Source organism: Engystomops pustulosus, chromosome 2 (genome assembly GCF_040894005.1).
Source record: "Engystomops pustulosus chromosome 2, aEngPut4.maternal, whole genome shotgun sequence".
Classification (NCBI taxonomy): Eukaryota; Metazoa; Chordata; class Amphibia; order Anura; family Leptodactylidae; genus Engystomops; species Engystomops pustulosus.
This window is the reverse complement of record NC_092412.1, coordinates 64,684,276-64,709,947: the sequence shown is the minus strand read 5'-3', so window position 1 is coordinate 64,709,947 and position 25,672 is coordinate 64,684,276. Positions and strand designations below refer to the sequence as shown.

Sequence of the window (25,672 nt, the reverse complement as noted above, 5' to 3'; positions counted from 1 at the left end):
GTATACAGCAAGTCATGCATAGAAATATATCAGAACGACCCTGCAGGTTAAAGGTCATAACGCTCCCCCAGGCTGCTTAAAACTTGAAAGTGCAAAAACTAAATAATTTTAATACTTAATATTACTCAGTGAATGGCATTTCTCAGAATTTTTCTTTTCTTCAACGGCTTCACACAAGAATAAGCCACTACCGATTAAATGGATCTGGTTAGTAGTCAGCGAATACACTGACTCCGTTAAGGTATACAGTGAAACCACTCCATACCATTACCCCTTTTAGGACAGGTTCACACAACGGCTCCTCAAGTTTTTTTTTAAAGAGAAATAGAGTAAGATATTGCCCCCCCCCCCACCCCTCATGTGCAGAACTAACAGAAGCTGGTGTTTTGGGGCTGCATTTTGAAGCAGATGACATCTGATGCAATACATGTTGTGTGAACCTGGCTAATCAGGATCAGATTTCTGAGGAGAGATTTTAAACTGCACTGTACATCTCATAGAAGTTCACTACTGTCCATGAGAAACTCATGTCATAGAATTTTCACTGTACAAAACTTGAACCATGAAGGCAGCAGTATTTTTACCTTTCCATGGAAGTAAATGGTACATGAGAAAGCTGGGGCAGAGATTATTCACCCCTGCCCCTAGAAGGAGAGTTACACATCTGTTCATGTTGAGACCTAAAGAGTTCACAAAGAACATTTGCTAGAAGAGAGAATAGTAATCCAGCAGTCTACATTATAAAGATGGCTCTGCTAGTCATCTGCGTTTTATCTAGGTAAAGCTCATATAATAAATAATGAAAATAAGGATATAAATGCTTGATTCAGTTATCCTAAGACAATAATGGACCGGGCTGTAGGACCTGTAATTCTTCAAGCAAAAAATTGTGATTATATCAGTAAAGTGCTCTGCCAGAAATCCCGGCTGTTATCCTTCTTACCTGGTACATGCAGGGCTGAAAAGGTTGAATGTAGAGAAAAGCAGTTCAGGTTGATATAAACTACCATGTATAAAGAGTAAGGATATACTGCCCTCTGCTGGAGGAGATGGGGAAAACACACTTGGTGTGATCTGGTTTATAAAGAATATTAACTAAACAGAATAAAAATAAAGTTCTGACTATCCCCAAAATATTTTTCATAAAAAACAGCAAAATTTAATAGGATTTAAAAAGAATTACAACAATGATTATGGAATGTTAAATACATGTTTGTTGAAGGAATGATACCTTCCTTTATCCGTTTACCAGAAAAAGTATATTCACAGGATAAAAGGGCTTTTTTAATTTTTAATTTATTACTGTATTTTGGTCACAAGACATATTGCGGCCTGTTTACGTCTTCGTTAGGTCTTCAGTTATTTCCTTTGTGTTTTCCGTTTGCTGCGTTTTAAAACGCATTTGTACACAAGGTAAAAACATGGCCTAAATTATAGGGAGCTAGAAGCAGCAGAGAAAGTAGTTGCACCTGTTCTGTCGCACTTTGACTCAAAATAACTGAAGACTTAATGTAGATGTAAACTAGCCCTGTCAGTGGTGCCCTTAGAACATGTACATTTCTCCCATAAACCCAGGGCAGCAACCTTGGCTTCACCTGCATGCTACAGCTTCCACGGAGAAGCTGGGAGCACTTCTGTGTGGACTGGTAACCCATAGGCAGCTTTAGGACACTAAACCAATGGACCCCAAAACAAATTCTAAAAATTTTTTTGGATACATTTATTCAGACCCTTTGCTATAACACTTGGAATTTAGCTCTGGATAATGATAAATCATTGTGGTCGTTTCTACACCCCGAGTAAGGCAAATGTAGTTGCTTGGGCACCGTGTGGAAAGAATTATCAGACCTCTGAGTAGGCCAAAAGTTCACCTTTCAAGACAATCACCCTCACCACACATCCAAGACAATTTGGATGCAGCCAGCGTAGGACACAGCGCATGTGTGAGAACTAGGCTGGAAGAGAAGAGGGATGTCAGCGCTAAGCGGCGGTGTTATGCCACATTCACACGACCATATGGGGACTTATATATATGGCTGCAAGCTTGCGGCCGTACTTACGTCCCTCATAGAAAGCAATGGCCACACAGCAGCAACGTACTGCTCAGTACACGGGGAAAGATGGGATATGTCCTATCTTACCCCGTGTAATGGTGCTGTGCACAATGGATCGCTATGGAGAGGGGTCACCACTCCTGCTCTCCATGGTGCCGGATGTATATGCCCGCCCAGTGTGTATGGCTAAACTCTTCTGCCTCAATCACTATCTCAGTGGTTTGAGATCGCTCCGGTATCTCAGTGGAAGAATTGCGGATGCAATACAAACTGAAAAAGCAGAAATTGAACATTTGTAAAGAAAAGAACAAGGTACCGTTTGTGGAGCAAGTCACAGGTTCCCTTTAAATAGCTTTTCAGTCATGGTCCCCATTTAATTTGACAGAGCTTGAGAAGATCTACAGAGTAAAGTGGCACAATAGGTGTGCAAACCTTGTGGAATCATAGCAGAGATGACTGCAGGCTGTGATCGCTATCAAACAGGTTGAGAAAGGGTTTGATGAATGTCAATGAAATCATTGCAATATTTTACCCCTTTTTTACATTTTGTTCTCACTTTGTCATTATGGGTTGCAGATTAAAGAGGGGAAACTTATTTTAGCACTAGGCTGCAAGTTAAAATATGCAAAAGGATGAAGAAGTTCATTGCATTGCAATCCACAAATCAACTTCTATCCAACGTTTTAAAAGTTTTTTTATAAAGCTGCAGATATACTTCAGGGAAGTGTGTGTATTGTGTCGTGCAGTTTTAAGTTGTCAGAAAACCTTCATAAAAGGCTTAATCTTTGTTCAATAAATAACAAAAATACTAATCACCACTGGAAACAAGTGATGGGCATTGTCTGCAATGCCAGGCTAGCTAAAGCCTTAGTGGTGACACCACACAGATGTTAAAGCCATCCTTGTGCAGCTTCTGCATGTACACAGCTGGGGGCATCTACACAGATAAGCATATCCACACTATGTAGATAGCCATCCTGTGTGGTAGAATATCCACATACATTTTCATTATAATTCTATAGTAAAATCATGAAAGATTCACAGACCCCTACAGTGAGATATTTATTTAAGAGATTTCTACACAACAATGCATAGCATAATGCACGATCATTCTTCATTCATCTGTATACAACATTATGTACCAGTATTTTACTCCTAGATATAAAAAGCGCAAACCATGAATTTCCATGTCAGCTAATCCTCTGCTAGTGACATCAGAATGAACATAAGAGAAGATTACGATGAAAGTTTATCTGAAAAGATCCTTTGTAATCTTCATGGGAAACAGCCACATGAAAGGGAAAGAATAAAGGGTATAAAGAATGGTTAGGTAGATACCCTGCAGTAGTAGCTAAATCCTTTTCATGCAAGTAAAACATAGAAAGGCAGGGCAAACATCTATAGCTTAAGCCACAAGTTTAACTGAGGACAAATAAGGGGGGAAATTAAAAAAAAAAAAGAAAAAAAAAGTCCATTAAAGTTGGAGGTTGAAATATATGGCCGGTATGTTCCCAAAAACAAAATAAGAGCACCACACCAGACCATAGTTTGTGTTGGTATTGCAACTCAGATGCACAAAGATAATTGGAGCTCAGTTGCAATACCACCACAAACAGTGGTCAGGTGTGGTTCCACTCTTATTAATTAGATAGAAGATATTAGAGGTTTAAAGCTTGTACTAAGTTTTCTGGGAACTCCATTGATCACATAAACAGGAGCCCGAGCAATCCGGGGTACTGGGGTCCCCTTCTCACTAACTGATAGGACACATGCTTGACCTGGCACTCCGTCACTCCATTCAATAGTGCAAGAGAGTTGGAAACTGCAGAGCACAGTGCTCTGGTATCTATAACACTCTCATTCAATGTCTGAATACTGGAATTAGCCGAGTGCTGTGCTTGGCAATTTTTGAGACTACAATTCTGTATGTCCATTAGTGAGATACTATTATACATTAGAGCCCCCATTTTCTGGATTATTGGTTGCTCAAATACTCAAACCTTTACCAATTGGCTTACCATCCCCTAACCTGTAAATTATGGATAACTTGCAAACTTGGTACAACATTTTTGAATTGCAACATGTAGGGTTTGAGTGGCAGGGAATACCATCTACAAATAGGATAAGAATGTTTTTAAGTAGTACTATTTGTCACCACGCGGTAAAAGAAGCATGAAATATTTTGGTTTGCAGAAAAAGGTGAATGTTTATCCAACGGCAATTTAGGAGTAAATATTTTTTTTTGTGTAGAGGGTTTTTTGGCGATCCTTCTGCAGAATGGATTCTTTGAAAGAACAACTAAAATATGTACCGAAATGACCATATAAATGGACTGTCAGCTAGCACCCTGATGAAATTTATATATAAATATAATATAAAAATTGTGTATACAACAATAGATAAGATTAAAAAGTTTATTCATCAATTACATGAGATAAAAGAGTAATTAAAAACCGTATTGGGTTCTGTAAAGAAGCAGGCTGAGGATCCATATAATTCATCAGTGACCCTCAGTTGTATATAGCCATTTATCTATTCTATTGTCTATTATTATGGGTGGAACTCTGGCTGTTTAGGGATGTGCCCTGTATTTAATTCTTGTTTAATCTCATGTAACGGATTATATCCTTTTTTTTTTTTAATCAGATACAGTTATTTGATTTTATGAACAAACAGAAAGGCATGCATTACAGCTTGATCAATAGATTATACTACATGTTTATATATAGAATGTATTCTCTCCTTATGTGGCCTTTACTCGGCCAATGGGGCAACTAAATCTGACTTTTCCCATAACTGCAACAAATTTCTATTAAACTAATTTTCTGACATAATTCTAATTTTAAATAAAATAGGAGAGTAAGGAGATGATGTATATACCCCATAATCTTCCTGTCCCAAGTTACGATAGGAATGTCATGCCAGGACGTTGGGAGCCACCAAGTATTTTGTAATAGTCAACACCTCCATAATGTGGCTATTGAACAGACATTGATCCTTTAAAGAACAACTATATGGCTGATGTGGTTCTTGGTGGAAATTAGTTCAGAACGCTTGTCTACATTAAAGTGGTTTTCCCCATGAACAAAAGTTAGGACCTATCCACGGGATAGGGCCTAACTTGCTGATCAGTAAGGGTCTCAGTGCCACAGACCACCACAGATTGAGAAAACGGGTTAAGGGATTGCAAAAAAACGGCTAACGGAGCAGAACAGTCATGCACAGCCGTCTGCTCCGTTAGCCCGACGGACCTTTCGTTATGGAGCCTCATTTCTTTATGGAGCCTAACTTTTGTTTGTGGGAAAACCCCTTTGAGGTAAATCAGAAGTATTTTTTCTGCAGATGTGCACTGTGTATTTCATCACGTTTTCATTAATTTCATGTGTTCAACCAGTTTGTTGGCAATATACACAAGGCTGCTTTGCCTACACTTAAAAACTTGACAACTTACTTTTCTTCTGGTGTGACAGGGGGTTCATCCTCCTTAAGTGGGGGTTCAGTTGGTTTCTGTTCTTCTTCCTGAAACAAGAACATAAAAAGGTATGTAATTTATATGTTTTGCAACTGGAAGAGCTGAAATTCATCTCTGTAGGACAGCTAAAGTGACATCAGCATCAAGGCTTGACTATGCCCAACAGTCCCTTACAGTGCCTGAGCATCTTGTGGTCCATTTAGATGGATGTATGAGAAACCGCTGTTCATATGAGGGGATCCTAGAAGCTGGATCCCTATTAATCTGCAATTTATCCCCTTGTCCTGTAGAAACCGGCACCTTTACTATTCAGCCTTTTAACTGTACACATACCTCGTTACTCATGCGTCTGATAAAGAGCACCAGTTAAGCGAGGGAAAAAAGGGAACCAGTCATCACATTTTTCACATATACAGCTAGTTACAGGTTCCTATAGAGCCCAACTAAATGCCACCCTTCTATTAGCTAAAAGTGGTTTCTCTCACATCTCCATTAAAAAAAAAAATAAATAAACTTTGTTATATTACCTGGCATCAGAGAAGGCATATGGTTCTCAGCCGCCTGCTTCCATATCTGCCCCTCCCTTATACCTCCTCACCGTTTATCACTTTATGTTATGTGACTATGATGATCTAAGGTCCTTCATCCAGTAACATTAACATCTACTTCATGTATGGATCTCATCACATGAAATCACTGCACGCTTCGATTGCACAACAATGCAAGGAAAATGTAAATATGCAGGACACCATTAATATCACTCGACTTACATCAGATGAGTTACAAACAGATTTATTTTTTTTTTTTTTTTTTTTTTTTTTTTTTTTTAACACTACAGCCATAGAACGGAACCATTTAGGGATACGGGCCATGCTTTGAATTCATAGTTTTTTTTTTAAATAAAATAATTGCTGGTTAACAGGGGTTTAAATGGAACCTCTGCCGATCATGAGAATAGGTTACTAAAAGATCTAACTGGAGCACACTGTAAATGATTGGACTGCTGGGCATAACCAAGCCCACTTTGATGATCCTACCATAGAAGTACAAAGGACCCGTAAAAGAGATTCTACAGGTAAAAATGTGAACATAATAATACCTCCATTTTTTTTTTCTAATTAACCTAAAACTTAATTTAAGCTTTTACAGCAAGACACTTGCACAACAAGTGATTTGCATATTAACAGATTACAGAGACAAAACTACAGGCTGCAATATATTTTAAAGGTGAAGACCAACTACAAAATGGTGAAAAACCGTTGGAGCTCAGAAAATAGAACCAACGGAAATGGTTATTTTATAGTGGCATTGGTATGTGCAAACCTGAAACACAACTACTAAAAATAAAGTAGCAGCTGTGGCCGGGCACTGTGGCTACAGAATGCTGCTACAGTGACCATGTTTGGCCACTAGAGAACCCCATCATCTTGCACTTCTCTAAAAGGGGCTGTTCGCTTTCGGCAAATAATTAAAACGGTTTGTGTAAGAAAAAGTTACACAATTTCCCAATATAGTTTCTGTATCAATTCCTCATGGTTTTATACATCTCTGCTTGCTGTCCTTCTATAGAAAGCTTTTAGGTTTTCTTCAGGTGAATATAAATCTGTCCCTGGTCATGTGATGTCACAGGTAATGCACACCTTTGTTTACTCTCTGTGATAATAACAACTGGTGCACCCATCTGTCCATCACATGACCATGGACAAATTTCTATTCACTGAAGTGAACGCAGAAGCTTTCTATAGAAGGACAGCAAGCAGAGATATACAAAACCATGAGGAATTGATGCAGAAAGTATTTGGGAAACGTGTATAACTTTTCCTTACACAAACCACATCAATGATAATGATGCACAGATCTGTAGCGGATGCTGGCCCCCAAATGAGGATAGGTCATCAACAGTAACTCCTTGAAAATCCCTTCAATGTCTGATGCCTCATCTTTTGATCATGTTCCTTGCTTTGAATTCTGGACATTGTATTATTGGATTGACTTATTTTTCTATTAACTGTAATTAAATTACATGTATATTATATCCATATCATATGAAGGAGGCACTATAAATATGTTCTCTGGGTACACCCACAAGTCATCAGTATATCCACTTGTATGTGGTGTATAACAATTAACCCCATTTAAAACTCAGTTTGGGACCAAGCATAAATACCAGTGTTTCTAAAGGGATCCTTGCAGTCGTAACTCCCAATGGAATGGCAATTTTCCATTTAGGTCTCGTGCTTTCATCACAAAATCTCCAAATAATTAGGACATGCTTAAAGTTTACACAGAAACAGTCTCCTCAATATTCATCTCTATCTGTACAGTATTGTGTAATTGTGAAACATACTGGTAGATTGATTAGATTGTGAGCCCCATTGGGGACAGGGACCAATTTGGCAAACGCTGCGTAATCTGTGTGCGCTATATAAATAAAAGAATTGTGTGCCTCAAAGCCTCAGTAAGCATGCAATGTCTTTAGGTTCTGTGCACACAGCCAAGTGCATTGACCCTTATAAGAAACAAATCTGCATCAACTGCAACTCTCTGATTTGACCAATATACAGGTCAGTTTCCATAGACCCAAAACATTCATGACAAGGAGTAAACACACAGAGGTGTGTTTATGTAAAATCACACAGCCTGTGCTATATTAAAAAATAATAATAGTGGATCTAATTTTGGTGCATCTTTAAAAAGCTGCATGGTTTCTTACTTTAGACCATTTTAAAAACAACATAATTCTGATGCCAAGAGGAACAGTAGAGAGTGAAGTCATTAACGCTGCTCCTATGGCAGTCCATAAGTGCAGCCCATACTAATAAACACCAAGATTCTAAACTGAGTGGGAGACAGTCACAAGTCCAGTAGTTAAAGAGCAACTGTAAAGGTTTTTATTTTCCACAAATAAAACTTTGCCTATTATCTGTGTTAGCTATATTCAGTAGTTTCTTTGCTACCCCCTTAGATTACCTCATTGCTGCAACAGCTGCTTCCTTTCCATGTGCTGATAAGGGAGGGGCTGCTGCAGCCTGCTCACAGGGGTGGAGGTCATTTGACAGAGCTCTCTACGTGTATGTAGCAGAGCTGGATGTGTGAATGCAGATGTATCCTGCACAGAAAAGTCCATGATCTCCCTTATCCATATCAGTTCCTCCATCCCAGTCTGTGATTCTACAGAACTTTCTGACTCTTTGCAACATATGGGGCTCCCCTCCCCCACCTTGTTATTGGTAGCATAACCTCTATGTAGATATTAACCCTTACTGTTCACACAGCACAGAGATAGACTTCATGTACTGAATTCCACCACTTATTACAATTGTTCCCCGTTACTCTGTGTGATGGAAGCTGCCGGCTGTCACCATATCCATCCTGTATGTGCACTGTGCAGTGGATTTACTTGTGGAAAACTAAAAGGATTTAATGCCAAATTACTTTGACAGAGAACACAAGGCATCATGGGATCTGTGGACAAGCTAGCTGGCCTCAGCCCTGAGGGCATAGACAGAGATATTAGCCTCCGCCCACTTCACCTCTGGTGAGAAAGATTTTTTGTCAAACACTTTCAGAACAGAAAATGCCAGAACTTTGGAAAGAAAAGGGTGAACAGCACAAAATAGGCATCGTTCTGTTTGTTTTTAAAGGGGGAATCCCATAAAATAATTTGGTAAAATCATTATAGCTTTACAGTTACATTTTAAGTTTCCAGGTACACTAAAGGAGCAAATAAAAATTTTGTAATAACCACACTGCTGGGGACTACACAGAAGATTTAACAGTTAATAAAAGACCATTATGAAAACTACAATGCTCTATATAGAAGAAAGAAGGAATAGTGTTTGTATGTGTTCAGCTAAATGAAATACTGACTAGATATTTGTATGAACAATGTACATACCTCAGTTTCATCTCCTAGGACATCTTCTTCATTGGCCTCCTCTTCAGCTGCAGTTTACAAAATTAATAACAGAAATTAGAAAGGGAAATATTTCAGGGGCAATTCGTTTCAATTCAAAAGAATAATAAGAGAGCTGTAGTACCCTGCCACAAAGGAGAGATATAACTTGTGCTTCCATATCCACATCATATATTGGTTTCTGTACCATGTGCAAGGTCAAAATTTCAGATCAATGAAGAACAACCATTGTTGATCACCAATACCCATTACTTGGAAAACCTTATTAAATGCAGTCTTATACATGATAAGTAAAGGAAGTAAAGTAAGATTTCCTATGAAATCCGACATACAATGAAATACCTGACAAAATGTTTCATAAAGCCATGATTGAATATAGAAATAAAGTGCAGAATCAATAGCAAAAATGTGCACAGCATAGTTCCACATTTTCGATACTAGAAGCTCTTATAACAAAGGAAATCTACCATCAAAATCAAACATGATAAACCAGGGACACTTACTCATAGATCCAGGCACTGCGACTGTGGTAAACTTCTTATATTTGATAGCCATGGCCTCCTTCCTTTTAAATCAACCTTCAAAATTATGCTAATTGAGCAGAAGGACTCTGGGGGGAGTTAACAGAGGCTCTGCATACGACAGGTGCACAGGCTGTCACACTGCCTTCCCTCCTTGGCACTCCCACCCTCCCAATGTGAGAGATCACAGCAAATAGAGGAAGGGGGGGGGGACACTCTTGTACAGTGGAAAAGCCTGTGAAGCTGCAGCACATACGGGATTTGGTAACTACCCCGTAGCCCTTTTAACTCATTAGCATAAATCAAAAGGCATTTTTAGAAGGAAGGAGGCCATGGATAACAAATATACAAAGATTACCACAGTCACAGTTCCTGGATCCCTGGTTTGTCATGCTTGATGTTGATGGCAGATTTTCTTTAAGAGTCCATTACAAAGATAAGGAAATAAGGAGATATATATACACATATTTGTAAGTGTATTTTGTTATTAATATGCAACTGAATTAATAATGGAAGAGTTGATGGATATGAACATGTGAAATGAGATAACTTATTTAAACATATCAGTGACTTCTACATAATGAACAGGTTCAGTCAGTGATGTGCCGTTTGTATTATGGTCATTCATGAGGCCACTGGTTGTCTTCCATGAGCAGCACCCCACAGCAAAGAGAAGGACCAAATGACCTTTATCAGGCCTCAGTGCTAGAGCACAGGTCAGATTATTATTACTATTAGGATTTCCCAACCAAACTATTTAAGACAGATCCTCGGAAGTTGATGTTTGGTGGTCAGATAGTGCTGTACGAAGTTGTCCAATCTATCATTAATAGTTTGGAGTTGGAGATCCCTTTTAACTAGTTTCACCAAAACCAGTAACAAGTTAAAAGCAGAAATTTAGCCAACCGTGCTCATCCAGGTATGTCTGTAGTCTGTTAACCAAGTCGCTCTTGTTACCCTTCACGTCCAAACCTCGGGCCAGGCATTCCTGCTTGAGTTCTGCCAGCTGCAATAACAAAAAAAAAAAAAAGCGTCAATAAACAATTAAATCTTGCCTTTCTCAATGTATCCCACAAAACAGTGTTCTAGACCATTTGAGGGTTTTATTGATTTTGTTAACAAATTACGTTGTGTGGATGGGGCTTGAGAAGCTACACATGAGAGAACATGTATACATATTGTGCAATGTACAAGATTCTGAAGCACAGTCATACGGCAGCTACACAAAACAATAAGACAGAGCCACAATTACCATTAAGGGCCAAAAAAATAATGGGAACATTTAAACAACACAATATATAAGGATTTATACTTATAAATGTGGCCTTGTAATTTGCTGCACGAGTTGTATTTTTTTAATGCTTGAATTGTTGGAGTACACATAAATAATATACCGGCAGTTCTGTAGGTTTGTTCTTAAGTTAAATTTGTATACAAGTTGGAACTGTATATTTTAGAATTGTAATTCCAGACAAATTTATTTTTGTCCAATGACTTTTTTTTGCTGTAACGGGAACCAGGCTCATCGATAAACCTTCATTACAGACACCTCACAGCTGATCATTGCAGTCTGGGACTATAGTAAAGCATTCAGAGAGCTTCAGCAGAGGTCACAGTGGGCAGAGAGGTCTGTCTGTAACTAAAGGTCATATGCAAGTCGGGTGTCCTTAACCGGTTAAGGACCGGGCCCTTTCCGTTTTTTTCATGTCCATTTTTTACTCCCCACCTTTAAAAATCTAACTTTTTTATTTTTACACGTAAAGAGCTGTGTGACGGCTTGTTTTCTGCGTAACAAATTGCACTTCATAGTGATGGTATTAAATATTTCATGCCATGTACTCGGAAGCAGGAAAAAAATTCCAAATGCAGTGAAAATGGTGGAAAAATGCACTTTCACTGAGCGCCCCAAATTACATGTCTACTTTATTCTTTGGGTCGGTACGATTAAGGGGATACCAAATTTGTGTAGGTTTTATAATGTTTTCATTCATTTACAAAAATTAAAACCTCCTGTACAAAAATTATTTTTTTTATTTTGCCAACTTCTGGCGCTAATAACCTTTTATACTTTGGTGTACGGAGCTGTGGGTGGTGTCATTTTTTGCAAAATTTGATAATATTTTCAATGATATAATTTTTAGGACTGTACGACCTTTTGATCACTTTTTATAGATTTTTTTTATATTTTTCAAAATGGCAAAAAAGTGCCATTTTCGACTTTGGGCGCTATTTTCCGTTACGGGATTAAACGTATTGAAAAACCGTTATCATATTTTGATAGATCGAGCATTTTCGGACGCGTCGATACCTGATGTGTTTATGATTTTTACTGTATATTTATATCAGTTCTAGGGAAAGGGGGGTGATTTGAAATTTTAGGTTTTTTTATTATAATTTTTTTTTTAATTTTTTTTATTTTTACTATTTTTCAGACTCCCTAGGGTACTTTAACCCTAGGTTGTCTGATCGATCCTATCATATACTGCCATACTACAGTATGGCAGTATATGGGGATTTTACTCCTCATTCATTACAATATGCTATCAGCACATTGTAATGAAGGGGTTAAAACGAAATAGCCTCGGGTCTTCCGAAGACCCGAGGCTACCATTGAGACAGATCGCCGCTCCCCGAATACGTCACGGGGAGCGGCGATCCGAGGTAAGATGGCGACGCCCGTGCGCCGCTACCTTTTTGAGGCTGCCGGCAGCTTTGCCGGCAGCCATCACTGTGATAACACCGGCGATCGGTGCTAGCACCGATCGCGGGTGTTACCGGTAAGCCTTTGCTGCAATATGCAGCAAAGACTTACCGACTATGGAGAGGGCTCAGCCCGTGAGCCCTCTCCATGCAGCGCGACCCGACCGCCGCCGTGAATACACGCAGGGCGGTTGCGAACTGGTTAAGAAGGGGACCGCCTGTATAATTAACTTTTTTCCCAGTGGAAAACCAAAGAAAAAAAAAATATTTCAAGGTATGGCATTTGAAGGTGGTTTAGGAAATATATTTCTTTCATATCTTATTCACTCCTATTTATGGAAGACCATAAAAAGGAGTTTAACAATGTTCCACTTTGTTAAAGGAAACCTACCATTTCAAATGGTAGGTTTAAGCTGTAAACACCGAGCATCAGCTCAGGGTGAGCTGGTGCCGGTGCTTAGTTTCGTTAGTGTTAAAACCGCGGTATCGCGGTTTTAACACTTTTTAAACTTTATAGCATAAACTGCTTCGGCGCTGCGCGCGCCTACATAGGGAATGCCGCAGGCGTTGCGCGCGCACGGTCGCGCGCAGCGCCGAAGCGGCTTCTGCTATAAAGTTTAAAAAGTGTTAAAACCGCGATACCGCGGTTTTAACACTAACGAAACTAAGCACCGGCACCAGCTCACCCTGAGCTGATGCTCGGTGTTTACAGCTTAAACCTACCATTTGAAATGGTAGGTTTCCTTTAAAGGAAACCTACCACTTATGAAGGTAGGTATGAGATGCAAACACCGGGCACCAGCTCAGGGTGAGCTGGTGCCGGTGCTTAGTCTCGTTAGTGTTAAAACCGCGGTATCGCGGTTTTAACACTTTTTAAACTTTCTAGCAGAAACTGCTTCGGCGCTGCGTGCGCACGATCGTGCGCGCGCCTACATTGGAAATGCCGCAGGCGTTGCGCGCGCACGGTCGCGCGCAGCGCCGAAGCAGTTTCTACTATAAAGTTTAAAAAGTGTTAAAACCGCGATACCGCGGTTTTAACACTAACGAGACTAAGCACCGGCACCAGCTCACCCTGAGCTGGTGCCCGGTGTTTGCATCTCATACCTACCTTCAGAAGTGGTAGGTTTCCTTTAAGCTGCCATATTTTTAAGTACATGGTGTGTGCCCCCTCTTGCAAAAGCCACATTTCTTTAAGCTTCCCATGCCCTTATTTTAAGATTAAAAGACTTTACAAATTCTGCAAATGCACATGAGGGGCACCCAAATAAGGCTTACCGTATATACTCGAGTATAAGCCGACCCGAGCATAAGCCGAGACCCCTAATTTTACCACCAAAAACTGGGAAAACCTATTGACTCAAGTATAAGCCGAGGGTGGGAAATGCATTGGTCACAGCCAGCCCCCAGTAGTATACAGCCCGCCCCGAATTTAAAAAAATAATGAACTTATATACAGGCAGTCCCCGGGTTACGTACAAGATAGGGTCTGGAGGTTTGTTCTTAAGTTGAATTTGTATGTAAGTCGAAACTGTATACTTTATAATTGTAGATCCTGACAAAAAAATTTTGGCCCCAGTGACAATTGGAGTTTAAACATTTTTTGCTCTAATGGAACCAAGGATTATCAATAAAGCTTCATTACAGACACTTTACAGCTGATCATGGCAGTCTGGGACTATAGTAAAGCATTCAGAGAGCTTCACCAGAGGTCAGAGGGGTCTGTCTGTAACTATGGGTTGTCTGTAAGTCGGGTGTCCTTAAGTAGGGGACCGCCTGTACTCACCCTCCGGTGGCCCCGATGTGCAGCGCTGCTCGTCTTCTGGCTTCCTGGCTCCTTTTCTGTAAGATCGTGCTGGGCGCCACCATTGTTCACTGGCGGCGCCCAGCACGATCTTACAGAAGAGGAGCCGGGATGCCAGAAGACGAGCCGCGCGGACATCGGAGCAGCGCTGCACATCGGGGCCACCGAAGGGAAAGTATATAAGTTTATTATTTTTTAAGCCCAGTATTGGCTCGTGTATAAGCCGAGGGGACGTTTTTCAGCACATTTTTTGTGCTGAAAAACTCGGCTTATACACGAGTATATACGACATTTGCATAATTTTAAAATCATATTTTGTAAAAACCAGGGCATAACAAGCTAAAATAAGAGTAGATCCTGGCAGAGCAGGCACACATCAGTATGTCAATGTGCTTGGTTTACAATCCTTGATCCTGGTGCTAGATGTTGTTTAATGTTAACATTCATAGAATACACAACATCAATACAGTCTCTTATGATTTATTCAATGGAGCTTGTCACCTGAACAAGTACTGCACATATCCGTGTGTTTTTTTTAATTTTGCTTTCTTCTGGCGCTAATAACACTTTCATACTTTTGTTTTTCGGAGCGGTGGGTGGTGTAATTTTTTGCGACTTTTGATGACGTTTTCATTGCTATAATTTTTAGGACTGCACTGCCTTTTGATCACTTTTTATTGATTTTTTAATATTTTTCTAAGTGGCACAAAAGTGCCATTTTTGAATTTGGGAGCTATTTTCCGTTACAGGGTTAAATGCAGTGAAAAACCCTACGGTATGGCAGTATATGGGGATCTTCCTCCTCACTCATTACAATGTGCTGATAACACATTGTAATGATAGGGTTAATACGAGTCAGCCTCAGGTCTTCAAAAGACCCAAGGCTGTCATGGCGACGCCCATGCGCAGCATTGCCAGCGGCGATCTGCGGGAAAACACCCGCGATCATTGCAATATGCAGCAAAGACGTACCGGCTATGGAGAGGGCTCGGCCCGCGAGCCCTCTCTATGGACCGGGACCCACCGCGCATCGGGACTCAGCACCTGTAGTTCATGCACTGAGCTAATGTTGACTTCTGGGTCCATCAAGAGTCAGACAGATTTATGAAGTGTTGATCCATCTCACGTCCTCATGGCCTCAGCAGAAGATTAGTACATGGTCTACATGGGAGCTTAATACTTGGTCCCTGAGGGAGATAAATACTGGGTAAAAACTCCATAAACATAAATGGGATGCCCAAACTTCGATTGTTAACCCTTATCCACAGGACAGGGTATGACAATCCACTACCGTATATGAATTAACAGGCTGACAATGGGTCCTGTAGCGGCATTCAATATAACAGTTGTGGTGGAAACATCAGCCATTGCTCTGGCACTCTCATTCACTGCCTATGTGAGCTCTGCAATTTCAGATGATCAAATACTATAGAATGGAGAGGCAGGATACATGCTTGTCCTGAACCCCACTGATCAAATTGTTACCCCCTATCCTGTGGGCAGGAGATAAGATTTGAAGTGGGTGGAACTCTTAAGAGCTGTAATTATAAAACCGTTATTCATCAAGTCTTAGAGCTGCTGCTTACAGTTTTCAACCCATCTGTAGGATACAAGAGAAAAAGCCAGTACAGTGTAATACTATAGTTCCCTATAACCCTAGTAGTGAATCTAGTAGTAGTATAGCCCTATAATTTTTTAAATGTTTGGACACCCCGATATAATCAACCCATTTTCAAATCTGCACGCCTCAAACTATCAAACAACTTTTAGGAAGAGCGTTAAGTCACCAAGGGACATTTGTGGCGCCTGGGTTCGATATGGTGATAATAACATGTGCTCACTGTTCCAAGTCGTGGCTGCAAAAAAAAAAAAAAAAAAAAAAAGAGAGCGAGCTCCATCTTTGGCCGTAAGATCAGCCATGCAGCTCTATTATGGAGAGGGGAGAAGTGAGCAGCGCTCACCTTTCCTCCTCTCTGGCGCACCCAACGTGTGCTGTGGCCGTGTTCATGTTAATGCAGCCTAAGGGCGTTTTCACATTGCGTTTTTTCTTCACTGAAGCCATTTTGGCTTATGGACACATACAGATTAGTTTTTGCTTCCTGGCTTCAGTGATTTTCACCGATTCCTTACAATGTGCTTTTACACACTACATTTTTCCGGCTGATTCAGTGTTGTCAGTGAACACAAATAGAACAGGTTCTAAATTGCCCAATGATCAGTGAAAAAAGGGAATGTGAAGAAGCCCATCGTAAAGAATGGGTCAGTAAGGCAATGGTGATAACATTACTTAAGTCAGGAATAGAAACCCAATCTGTATGTGTCCATAAGCCAAAACGGCTTCAGTAAATAATCACTGATGAATCTATACTCTGGCATAACGCACTCCTAGTCACACACATTCCGTCCCGGTTATGTGAACATGCTCTTAGCCCTCGCTGTACCTCATGGCTCATAATCCCTATCCAGCAAGCATACCACAGGAGCGGCTGTGCTGTGTTCTAGCCCACATCTTATACGTCGTACTCATAAATTTCCCATACTCCTTCCTTCTTACCTTTAGCTTGTGAATCTCTACGATATCCGCCATCTTTTCACCTCACACTCTGTTGCGGCTCCTTGAATAAGCGAAGTTACTATTGCGCCGTCGCACACGTGACGTCAGTCGGACCGCAGAGCGCGGGGATTTTGATTCTAGCGCTTCGCTCCCCTAACAGAACGGGGCAGTAACGTAGACGGTAACTGCAACTAATCGCTATCACACGGCGCGCTTCAGTATGAGATAAAGGCCATGCAATGCGATAGGTCCACTGCGTTCTAGCATTGACCAATCAGCGATCTATAGCTCGATCACGTCACGAACGTATCGAACCAATCACGGATGAGTCGCGGAGATTTTTACCTCACTTCTGCGGCGCCTGTTAGTGCGTCATTTGGCTGAGCCAATGGGGAAACGACGCTGTGTTTCGGGCTGCTTCGTCATGTTGACTCCGCCCCGGGCATATTCCTACCGGAAGTGCTGGCGTTTCCTGGAGACCGGTGACAGGCGGAGGCCCCAGCTACAGGTAACAGCTGCAGACCGTGCCCGGAGAGGGCTGAGCCGTCATGGCGGCGGCTGCTCGGCGCGCTCTGGGCCTGCAGCACTGATGATGCTCTTTCATGGTTATCGCTATTCACGATAGTGTGACATGGCCGCTACCATTATGCACATCCCTCACACGTCCTGCGAGAGCGACTGAAAGGATCCGAGCAGCTGCTAGGAATCTATTGTTCACTGGTAGCAGCCATTTCATGCGCGGGGCCTAGAAAGGGCAATTTCCACCCTACGCTATCTCATATCTATCTATATATAGTATGTACGAACACCTCTATTATATGATTAACTCATTTATTTCTATAGCGCCATCTTCAGCTTTTTACAGATAATTGGGCACATAAACAAAGGGTATTAGAATCGTGATCAGACGAAACACGTGAGGGCCGCCCTGCTCACGAGCTTACAATCAATGGGGGGGGGGGAGATTTTTCACTAGTTTCTGAGGTAAAACTGGTCTAGTTGCCCATGGAAACCAATCAGAGCTCAACTTTAACTTTATAAACGGCTAAAATCAAAGCTGAGCTCTAATCCAGTTCTGTGCTAAGAGACTAGTGATAAATCTCCCCTATATATCTATATGTTATATTTTGTTATTTGATGCACTTTATTACTGGCAGCATAGCCTTCTGGAGGGAGAGGGAGCTGCGGCCACATTATAAATCTGTACCTATACAAAGAGTGAGAAGCAGAGGACACAAGTCCCAGACTATCTTGTCATTCTCTAGCCGGATGCTATCCGCAGGGTGATAAATCTCCAGTTACTTCATGGGAAGAACATGTGATGACTGAAGGCTGGTTCTGGGGCACTGGCTATCTGCAGTATAGGTCGAAGTAGCACATGCAGCATTTTACGTTCTACTCCCAATAGGAATATTCCCATAGATAACATGATCTAATACTGCTGCACAACTTATTCTGTGTGTATCCTGTACTGTAGGGACCTACATAGCGAAAACCTTTTCCAGTACTTATGACCCACAAAGAACCTTATGTCTGGTAAATGTAAAGGGCCTTTACCCCTAATTATTTATTATTAAACAGTAAAAGGGTTTCTCAGGGTATGGACAGTGATGATTTATCCTTAGGATGACCTCCTGATGGAACAACCCCTTTAAAATGTGCTTCCTTGAAAGCCTGATTGATGGCCCAGCTTTGGTCTGGTCTCATTGAAAAACTACTTGGAGCATCATGGTCCCAATACTGTTTTGCCAGACTCTCATACATGCCTGCTATTCACCTTCACATAAGAGCAGATCACATCAGCTCCTTGACTGGTATAAAGGATTTAAAGTAATGTATCATTCTGGGTTTGTTTCTAAGAGAAGTAGTCCATTTGGTTCTACATTGCAACACAAATAAATCAGCAAGTGGGTTAATCCATGTGATCAAACTGCAAACCAAGGAGAGCTCAGTACTATTTAATGCAAATATAGAAGAGTCTTCTAAATAACTGAAAAGAAAATGAGACTTACTCAACACTGGAGATTTTTCATAGGTTTTCTGCACACAACATGTGCAGTTCCTTGGTCCAGTGGAGCTGCATCTTTTATGAACACGACTGGAATCCATGGGCTTAAGCTTATACAATGGGGATGTGTGTTGGCCACTAAAATGCCTAGTACACATTGTCGTTTCACTCTATTTGTGCCTTGGTCCAGTTCACATCTCCGTTAGGCCTTCATTTAGTTCCTTCCATTATGTTGAGCCAAAAGCAAAAGTTGTAGAACACGCAGAGTAGATGCAAGTCTCTCCCTTATATCTTACCTCTTTATAGTTGCTGGTGTGTTCCAGCACTCCAGGTTTTGGTGCTAAAAAAAAAAATTACTGAAGACTTAACGGAGATGTGAACTGGGCTTTAAGTCTTAACTTGCATTTCAAATTATCCTACAATGTGTGCTCCTAAGTGGATAAAGGTAATAAACACACTGGTGCTTACCTATAACATTAGTAAAACCAAATACAACTATCCAAATATACTGCTTGTTTCTAATACATTCTATCCTTAGTAAGGATTATCGGTTAGTCATTAGTAACTTTAGCACAAACCTTTTTAGAGTCCATTCATAAAGCTGTACCTAGGTTGGGAAATGTGATGTCTGTGTTGATCACAGCTTGTCATAATCTATAACAGATTAGCTTTAGAAGTCCAGTGGGTATCCCAGCCCATACTCACATTATTATTTTAGCACATGATGATTCTTGAACATATAGAATCCTAGATTACTACGTTGTCTGAAGTACTTGCGGACATCCAAGAAGGAGCCGGAAAGGAAATCCACTGAGTTTCATCCCTTTGTGTTTAATATAATAATAATTCTTTATTTATATAGTGCACACAGATTACGCAGCGCTGCACAAAGCATGACAAATTGGTCCCTGTAACCATGCGGCTTACAATATAAGCAACCTACCAGTATGTTTTGGAGTGTGGGAGGAAACCCATGCAAACACGGAGAGAACATACAAACTGTTTTAATGGAGATCAATATTTTATTAGTTATTATTAGTACAACCTACGTGACCTTCCATATTAAGTTTGCTAATTCTCTTGAAACCTGTACTATTTTGTCTTCTAGGATGAATGTTGGGGTGGCACATAGTGAGGTGAACCCCAATACACGGGTGTTGAATAGTCGTGGAATATGGCTGGCCTACATTATATTAGTAGGCTTTCTGCACATTATCCTCTTGAGCTTTCCCTTCTTCAGCGTTCCTGTTGTTTGGACCTTGACTAATGTTATACACAATCTTGTAAGTTACAAAGTGTGATCTTTGTTATAATTTTATATTGTTTCACACAGTTAACACCTCTACAAATAATGGCATCGCATTCAATCCAACCCAAAGAGAATAATTATTTGTGTTCACCCATGTGCGCTGCTGCTGAATCCCTGTGCTCGGTGGTTATTCCAGTACACTGAGCCTCTTGCATTCATTTTGTTTACCATGTGATAAATGTTTTTAATGGGTAAACTTCTTTAACCAGGCTGCAATAGTAGTCCTGGGAAGGAAATAGAGACTAGCAACAGACCCAAGGGAATAAACTATACCGCATGGTCAGTTGAGAGAGGACAGTGGGAGATGGGGAGACAAGAAGAGCAAACCCTAGTGCAGATCATATATAAATGTAAGCTGTAATGAGTTAAAATCTGGACCATCACCTTTTGTCCCACCAATATAGGCGTTGAATGTAGTCGGCAGCTGGTATCCTCCTTCTTAGTCCTCTTCGCGTTCCAGGGGCACAGAGGGGATAGGTGAACACGCTGAACCCCAAGGTAGAACTGAGGATATCTCAGGTGCACAGGACATAGAACGCAGGTAATAATAAAACATCTGACTCACTTTATTAGTGCAAGAATTCAATGAGTTGTTTTGGCTTGGGATTCAAACTTTCATCAGGCATCAAGGTTCAAGTCCCAAGCTGAAACATGCGTTAATTAAGTGGGTCAGAGGGTTCATTAGACATAGCGGTCACTGCATTCTATGTCCTGTGCGCCAGAGATATCCACATTTCTACCTTTGGGTTCAGCATGTTTAACCAGAGTGAAAATTTTTACTTTCTTGTTTTCTATCAGTTCTTTCACCTGTCTACAGATTATTCAGTGCTGTATAATAAAGAATGAGACCAAATCAATACAACCTCATTGTGGGGATGATTAGGAAAGTGGAACATGAGTCTTTCATTGTTGTTTTGTACATGGCACAGATCTAATCTTCTTCTATGGCTTGCACTATAGGTAATGTACCTGTTCCTGCATACAGTGAAAGGCACTCCTTTTGAGACCCCTGACCAGGGTAAAGCACGACTCCTGACTCATTGGGAGCAGATGGACTATGGAATCCAATTCACTTCTTCCCGCAAGTTTCTGACCATAACACCAATTGTTTTGTAGGTATTCATTGAAACAGCTGTTCCTTCTTTGACTGCTTTCCTCTTTCAAAATCTGAATGTTTTAAATGTTGTTTAAGCCAAGGCAAACTGAACTAGTATCAGATATAGACTTTCTGATTCATCAAAAAAATAAGCCATGGGCTAAAATCACGTGTAGCTGATTTGTTGAATGGAAAAGCTGTTAATTTACTCTTATGAAATGGAAACTACCATATATACTTGAGTATAAGCCTAGTTTTTTAGCACAAAATTTGTGCTCAAAAACCCTAACTCTGCTTATACTTGAGTTAACTAAAAAAAATAAGGTCAAAACTCCCCTTTCTGACATCACCCGTAGGTCCTTTTCTGTCTCCAATGCTCCGGTGCCACCGCGGGTCCTCCGAATCCTCTTTGGGTTCTTCCGCTCCTCTTCGGCCACAGGGGGCTGGGACCAATGCATTTCCCACCCTCGGCTTATACTCGAGTCAATAGGGTTTTTTTTTTTTTTTTTTTGTTGAAATTGGGTTTTTTTTTTTGTCTTCATTAAAATATAAAACAATACACACCAATTAGTTAAAGGAAATTTACAATCAAACATGGCTAAACCAGGGGCTTTTATTTCCGCTTAAATGCATAAATATCCCTCCTGACAGAAAACTCCAACCCCTCCCCCCAGCCCTTATGAATTGTACACAAACCCCTGCCTGGGGTGTCAGCAGCAGGTGTATTGGCACACTACAGTTCATTAATATGTTCTCATATTAGATCCTCTTTATACATGTCCCACTGACAGAGACTAGAGGAAACAGCCTCCTTCATTCTAAAATCAGCTTTTATAGTTATTCTAATGAGACTGTGGGACTACCTTTGACCCTCTGTGATCTGGCTTTCCAGACAGTTACTGTTTTAACCTCCCACTGGCAGGAACTGCTCATTGCATTAATGTTCAGGAAGTGGGGGGGGGGGTGAGACCCTGTAATAGTCTATAAAGCCAGATCACAGAGGGGATAGGTTAGCCCCTCTGTCTCATTAGCATTGAAGGAAGAAGGCCTTCACCTAACTAACCCCAATAGCCTCCAATAAAATACATCATGCAGCAAATCTACCTTGTTGTTATAACCGTAAAAGGGGACCCAATCTACTTCCGTTTTTGTGGTTAGAAACAGGGCTGTGGAGTCTAAGTCTTGATAAACTTGGAATGAATCTGACTCAAGAAAAATCTAATAAATTATAAGTATAAAAATTATGAAATTTGCTTTAAAGAACATCGACCACCAGGATGAAGGGTTGTAAACCAAGCACACTTGCATGCTAGTGTGTACCCCCTCTCACATGTTCTGCTCTTCTTTTAGCTTCTTAGTACCTTGTTTTTACAAAAAAAACAAGTTTACAAATTATGCAAATGAGGGGCTCCGGCCTCTATAGATGTCAATGGAGCCCTGATCCCTTAATTTTAAAACCGTTTTTTCTTAAAAACACGGGTACAAGAAGTGCATATCCTGCCAGAGGGGGTACACACCTGCATGTAAGTGTGCTGGGTTTACAATCCTTCTTCATGTCTGTCCTATTCTTGATCTAGGGATTTAGGCCAGGGGTGAGCAACATGTATTGGTCCAAAGGCTATACTGCTCAACTTTAAGGGGACACACCAGCACCCCAGATGCACCAACAACCACAGTACAGAACTTAATACCACAGTACAGCAATAAATTCCACCCCAGCAACCAAATACTGCATTCGGTATACTTGTCTCCCTGCACTGCAGCTTCTTGTCCTATATGTGCCACTCGCATGCGCTGTTAGTATGGGCGGCCATCAGGACTGGGAGCAGAGCTGTGCCAGGTAAGGTAGAGGACCTGGGAGCAGTACAATACAGCTGGCAAGTACTTACCGCTCCTGGGTTGATGAATACATTTGCGGTTCACTGCCAAGAATCTGTTTGGTTGGGAAGTTTATCCAATCTGACATGGATTTCTCCCATCTGTTGTGTATGAACATGGCCTAAGGCATATGATTAATTTAGTCTTGCAAACAATTACTAGTTGGTTGTCAACACTTTTAACATTTCAATTTATTATTATAATTTATCTAATCCTTCTCTGAAGAAGCATTGAGTAAATGATATAGCATGATTGCACCCCTGGCTCCAGGTTCTGGGCGCAGCAGGTTGTACAGGTTATACAATGGTGATTATCTTTGACATAACAACATGTTTTTAGCAGCTTGTAGTGCCTGTATGTAGCCAGTTGCAATCATCAGCAGGGATGTTGGTATATATGCTACATGACCACTGAGGGCAGTAAGTAGCTGCAGCAGTAATATGCCACGGTAGTTGGCAATGACTCAGGGAAAATAACCCAGGGCTGTTATTTCCCAAAGGCACAACTATCGGACCAAGGGTTACTGATGTGTAACTACTATTGTGGCTGCCAAAGTGCAGGTCACTGTGCATGAGCCACTGCTGGCATAGGATCAAAGTTCTTGTGTGCTGGACTTTATCCTGGACACATCTCTCAATCTTGTACTTTGTTTCTAGTCATATAGATGCATGTGGATTTTAATCCCTGTGTGAGGGTTTTTTTTCCGTGATAATTTTATTTTACCATTTTTAATTTGCCTTTTTATTATTGTTTGGTTAATCAATGTAAAATGTTCTGTATATGAGTTGTGGGAGATTATTTCCTTTTTTTTATGTTGTTTTGCTCTTGACTTTTGATTATATTTGTTTGTTTTCTTCCATTGTCTGTCTTCTCTTTTAATTTGCTTATTTATTTACTTTGTATTTTCTAGTTTAACTAGATTCACTCTCAGCCCCAGTTTATTATTAAATGTTTTCCATGTAAAAAAAATTTATAATACGTATTGCTCATTCCCAATTGTATGAGGCTCTGTTAAAATGCATTTGCAATTGTCCCAAGCCCCTCCCTGGTGTTTGAATTGCGTTTCAAAACGCATTCAAACGCCCTGTGTGAACACGGCCTTACAAGTGATAACTGTGAAGGGCTTGGTTACACCAGTTAAATTAAGAAGTGATGTAACTCATCCTTGTGTTTTTCTTCCCGACAGATACCTGCTCGCCAGCTTCTACACCAAATATGATGCGGTCCATTTCCTTATCAACACCTTGTCACTGCTCAGTGTCCTCCTTCCCAAACTCCCCCAGTTCCATGGAGTGCGGATCTTTGGGATTAACAAATACTGAAGATGTTAGATGGGAATCTCAACCTGCTGCCTGTCACATGATTCATGTTCTGCATGATCAAATTTGTTGGGAACATTCTCCTAATGGAGCTGAAGATACTTGGCTGTATAATATTGTGTCCTCCAGATGTGTTTTATACTGTGATGCTTCAGAATTCAGACAGAAGGATAATCAAACGCTCATTCACAACTCATTACTGCAAAAAATGACATTTTGGATATAACCAAGGGTGGGACATATAAAAGGGTTAATTTAAGTCATATAAGTGAGCTTTGTGATCTGCTGAGTGATACAGTGGTGCTGTATGATGTACTAGAGCTGTGCTGTGTCCCCAGGAGAAATATCATTGCTCTGCATTGAGGTGTAAATCACAGCCCCCTATGTTGAGTATTACTTGTGAGTGTTTTCTCTTTTAATTTTCATTAAAGTTGAGCTAGTTTTGACAGCTTTCTTGTGCACATTCCCATTTCCATAGAACCTTATCTAGTTGGAAAGTTGATGTAGCAGATTGTATTTAATAAGCAGTGCTTGATATTGGGAAAGGAAGTGTTATCCACAGAATGTGCTGAGCTCAATGCAGCTTGTCCATTATATGGAATGGATACATGGGGGCAATTTTTTTATTTTTTATTTTTTTTGGCTTATTCAGAGCTGCTAGATTCCATTTAAACTGACGGAGTTAACAGTGTCTATGTTTGGTTTAAAGGGGTAACATAAAATATGGAATTTTAGAACTGATATATCATGGCTGAGGGTGCTGCTAGTGTAGTGGGGTTAAAGCTGGTGACAGATGGCCTTTAGGACTAGTAAGATAGTCTATCTTCTACTTTGTTGGCACCAGAAAAATGTGGCAACATTTTGGAGCTCACGTTTGTCAATCAGTTGTCAAAATGGTTTGAAACCCTTTATAAATGTGACGCAGAAATATATCTGCCCCCTTGTTGCCAGCACTCCAGAATTCCACTGTGATAACATCAGTTATTTATTCGCTGACAATACATGACAATGTGTTTAGTCATCTGCTATTACTAAATTATCTTA

General features: G+C 40.5%; 2 protein-coding genes across 3 annotated transcripts in view; one reads left to right on the top strand and one right to left on the bottom strand.

The window, feature by feature from the left end:
- SARNP (SAP domain containing ribonucleoprotein) overlaps window positions 1-17,499 on the bottom strand; it is a 36,772-nt gene extending 19,273 nt beyond the window's left edge. The window contains exons 1-4 of the mRNA XM_072135037.1: window positions 17,019-17,499; window positions 10,870-10,969; window positions 9,425-9,471; window positions 5,506-5,573 (exon numbers count right to left, since the gene is read on the bottom strand). Of these exons, the coding sequence (XP_071991138.1) occupies window positions 5,506-5,573; window positions 9,425-9,471; window positions 10,870-10,969; window positions 17,019-17,051 (248 nt within the window). The 5' untranslated portion in view covers window positions 17,052-17,499. The remainder of the gene's footprint in view (window positions 1-5,505; window positions 5,574-9,424; window positions 9,472-10,869; window positions 10,970-17,018) is intronic.
- Window positions 17,374-25,074, top strand: ORMDL2 (ORMDL sphingolipid biosynthesis regulator 2). Of its 2 annotated transcripts, none has more exons than XM_072135038.1 (4): window positions 17,374-17,526; window positions 20,135-20,309; window positions 21,296-21,447; window positions 24,496-25,074. In XM_072135038.1, exons 2-4 carry the CDS (start codon window positions 20,136-20,138, stop codon window positions 24,629-24,631), a joined length of 462 nt encoding a protein of 153 aa, XP_071991139.1. In that variant the 5' UTR covers window positions 17,374-17,526; window position 20,135; the 3' UTR covers window positions 24,632-25,074. The 2 variants fall into 2 exon arrangements, with proteins under 2 accessions (XP_071991139.1, XP_071991140.1); XM_072135039.1 differs by lacking the exon at window positions 17,374-17,526 and adding an exon at window positions 17,578-17,813.
- Window positions 25,075-25,672: the final 598 nt, after the last annotated feature.

Coding starts and splice junctions, on each gene's coding strand:
- ORMDL2 (XM_072135038.1), top strand. CDS start 20,136: ATGAATGTTGGGGTGGCACATAGTGAGGTGAACCCCAATACACGGGTG. Junction 20,310..21,295: donor CTAATGTTATACACAATCTT/GTAAGTTACAAA, acceptor CTTGCACTATAG/GTAATGTACCTGTTCCTGCA. Junction 21,448..24,495: donor ACCATAACACCAATTGTTTT/GTAGGTATTCAT, acceptor TCTTCCCGACAG/ATACCTGCTCGCCAGCTTCT.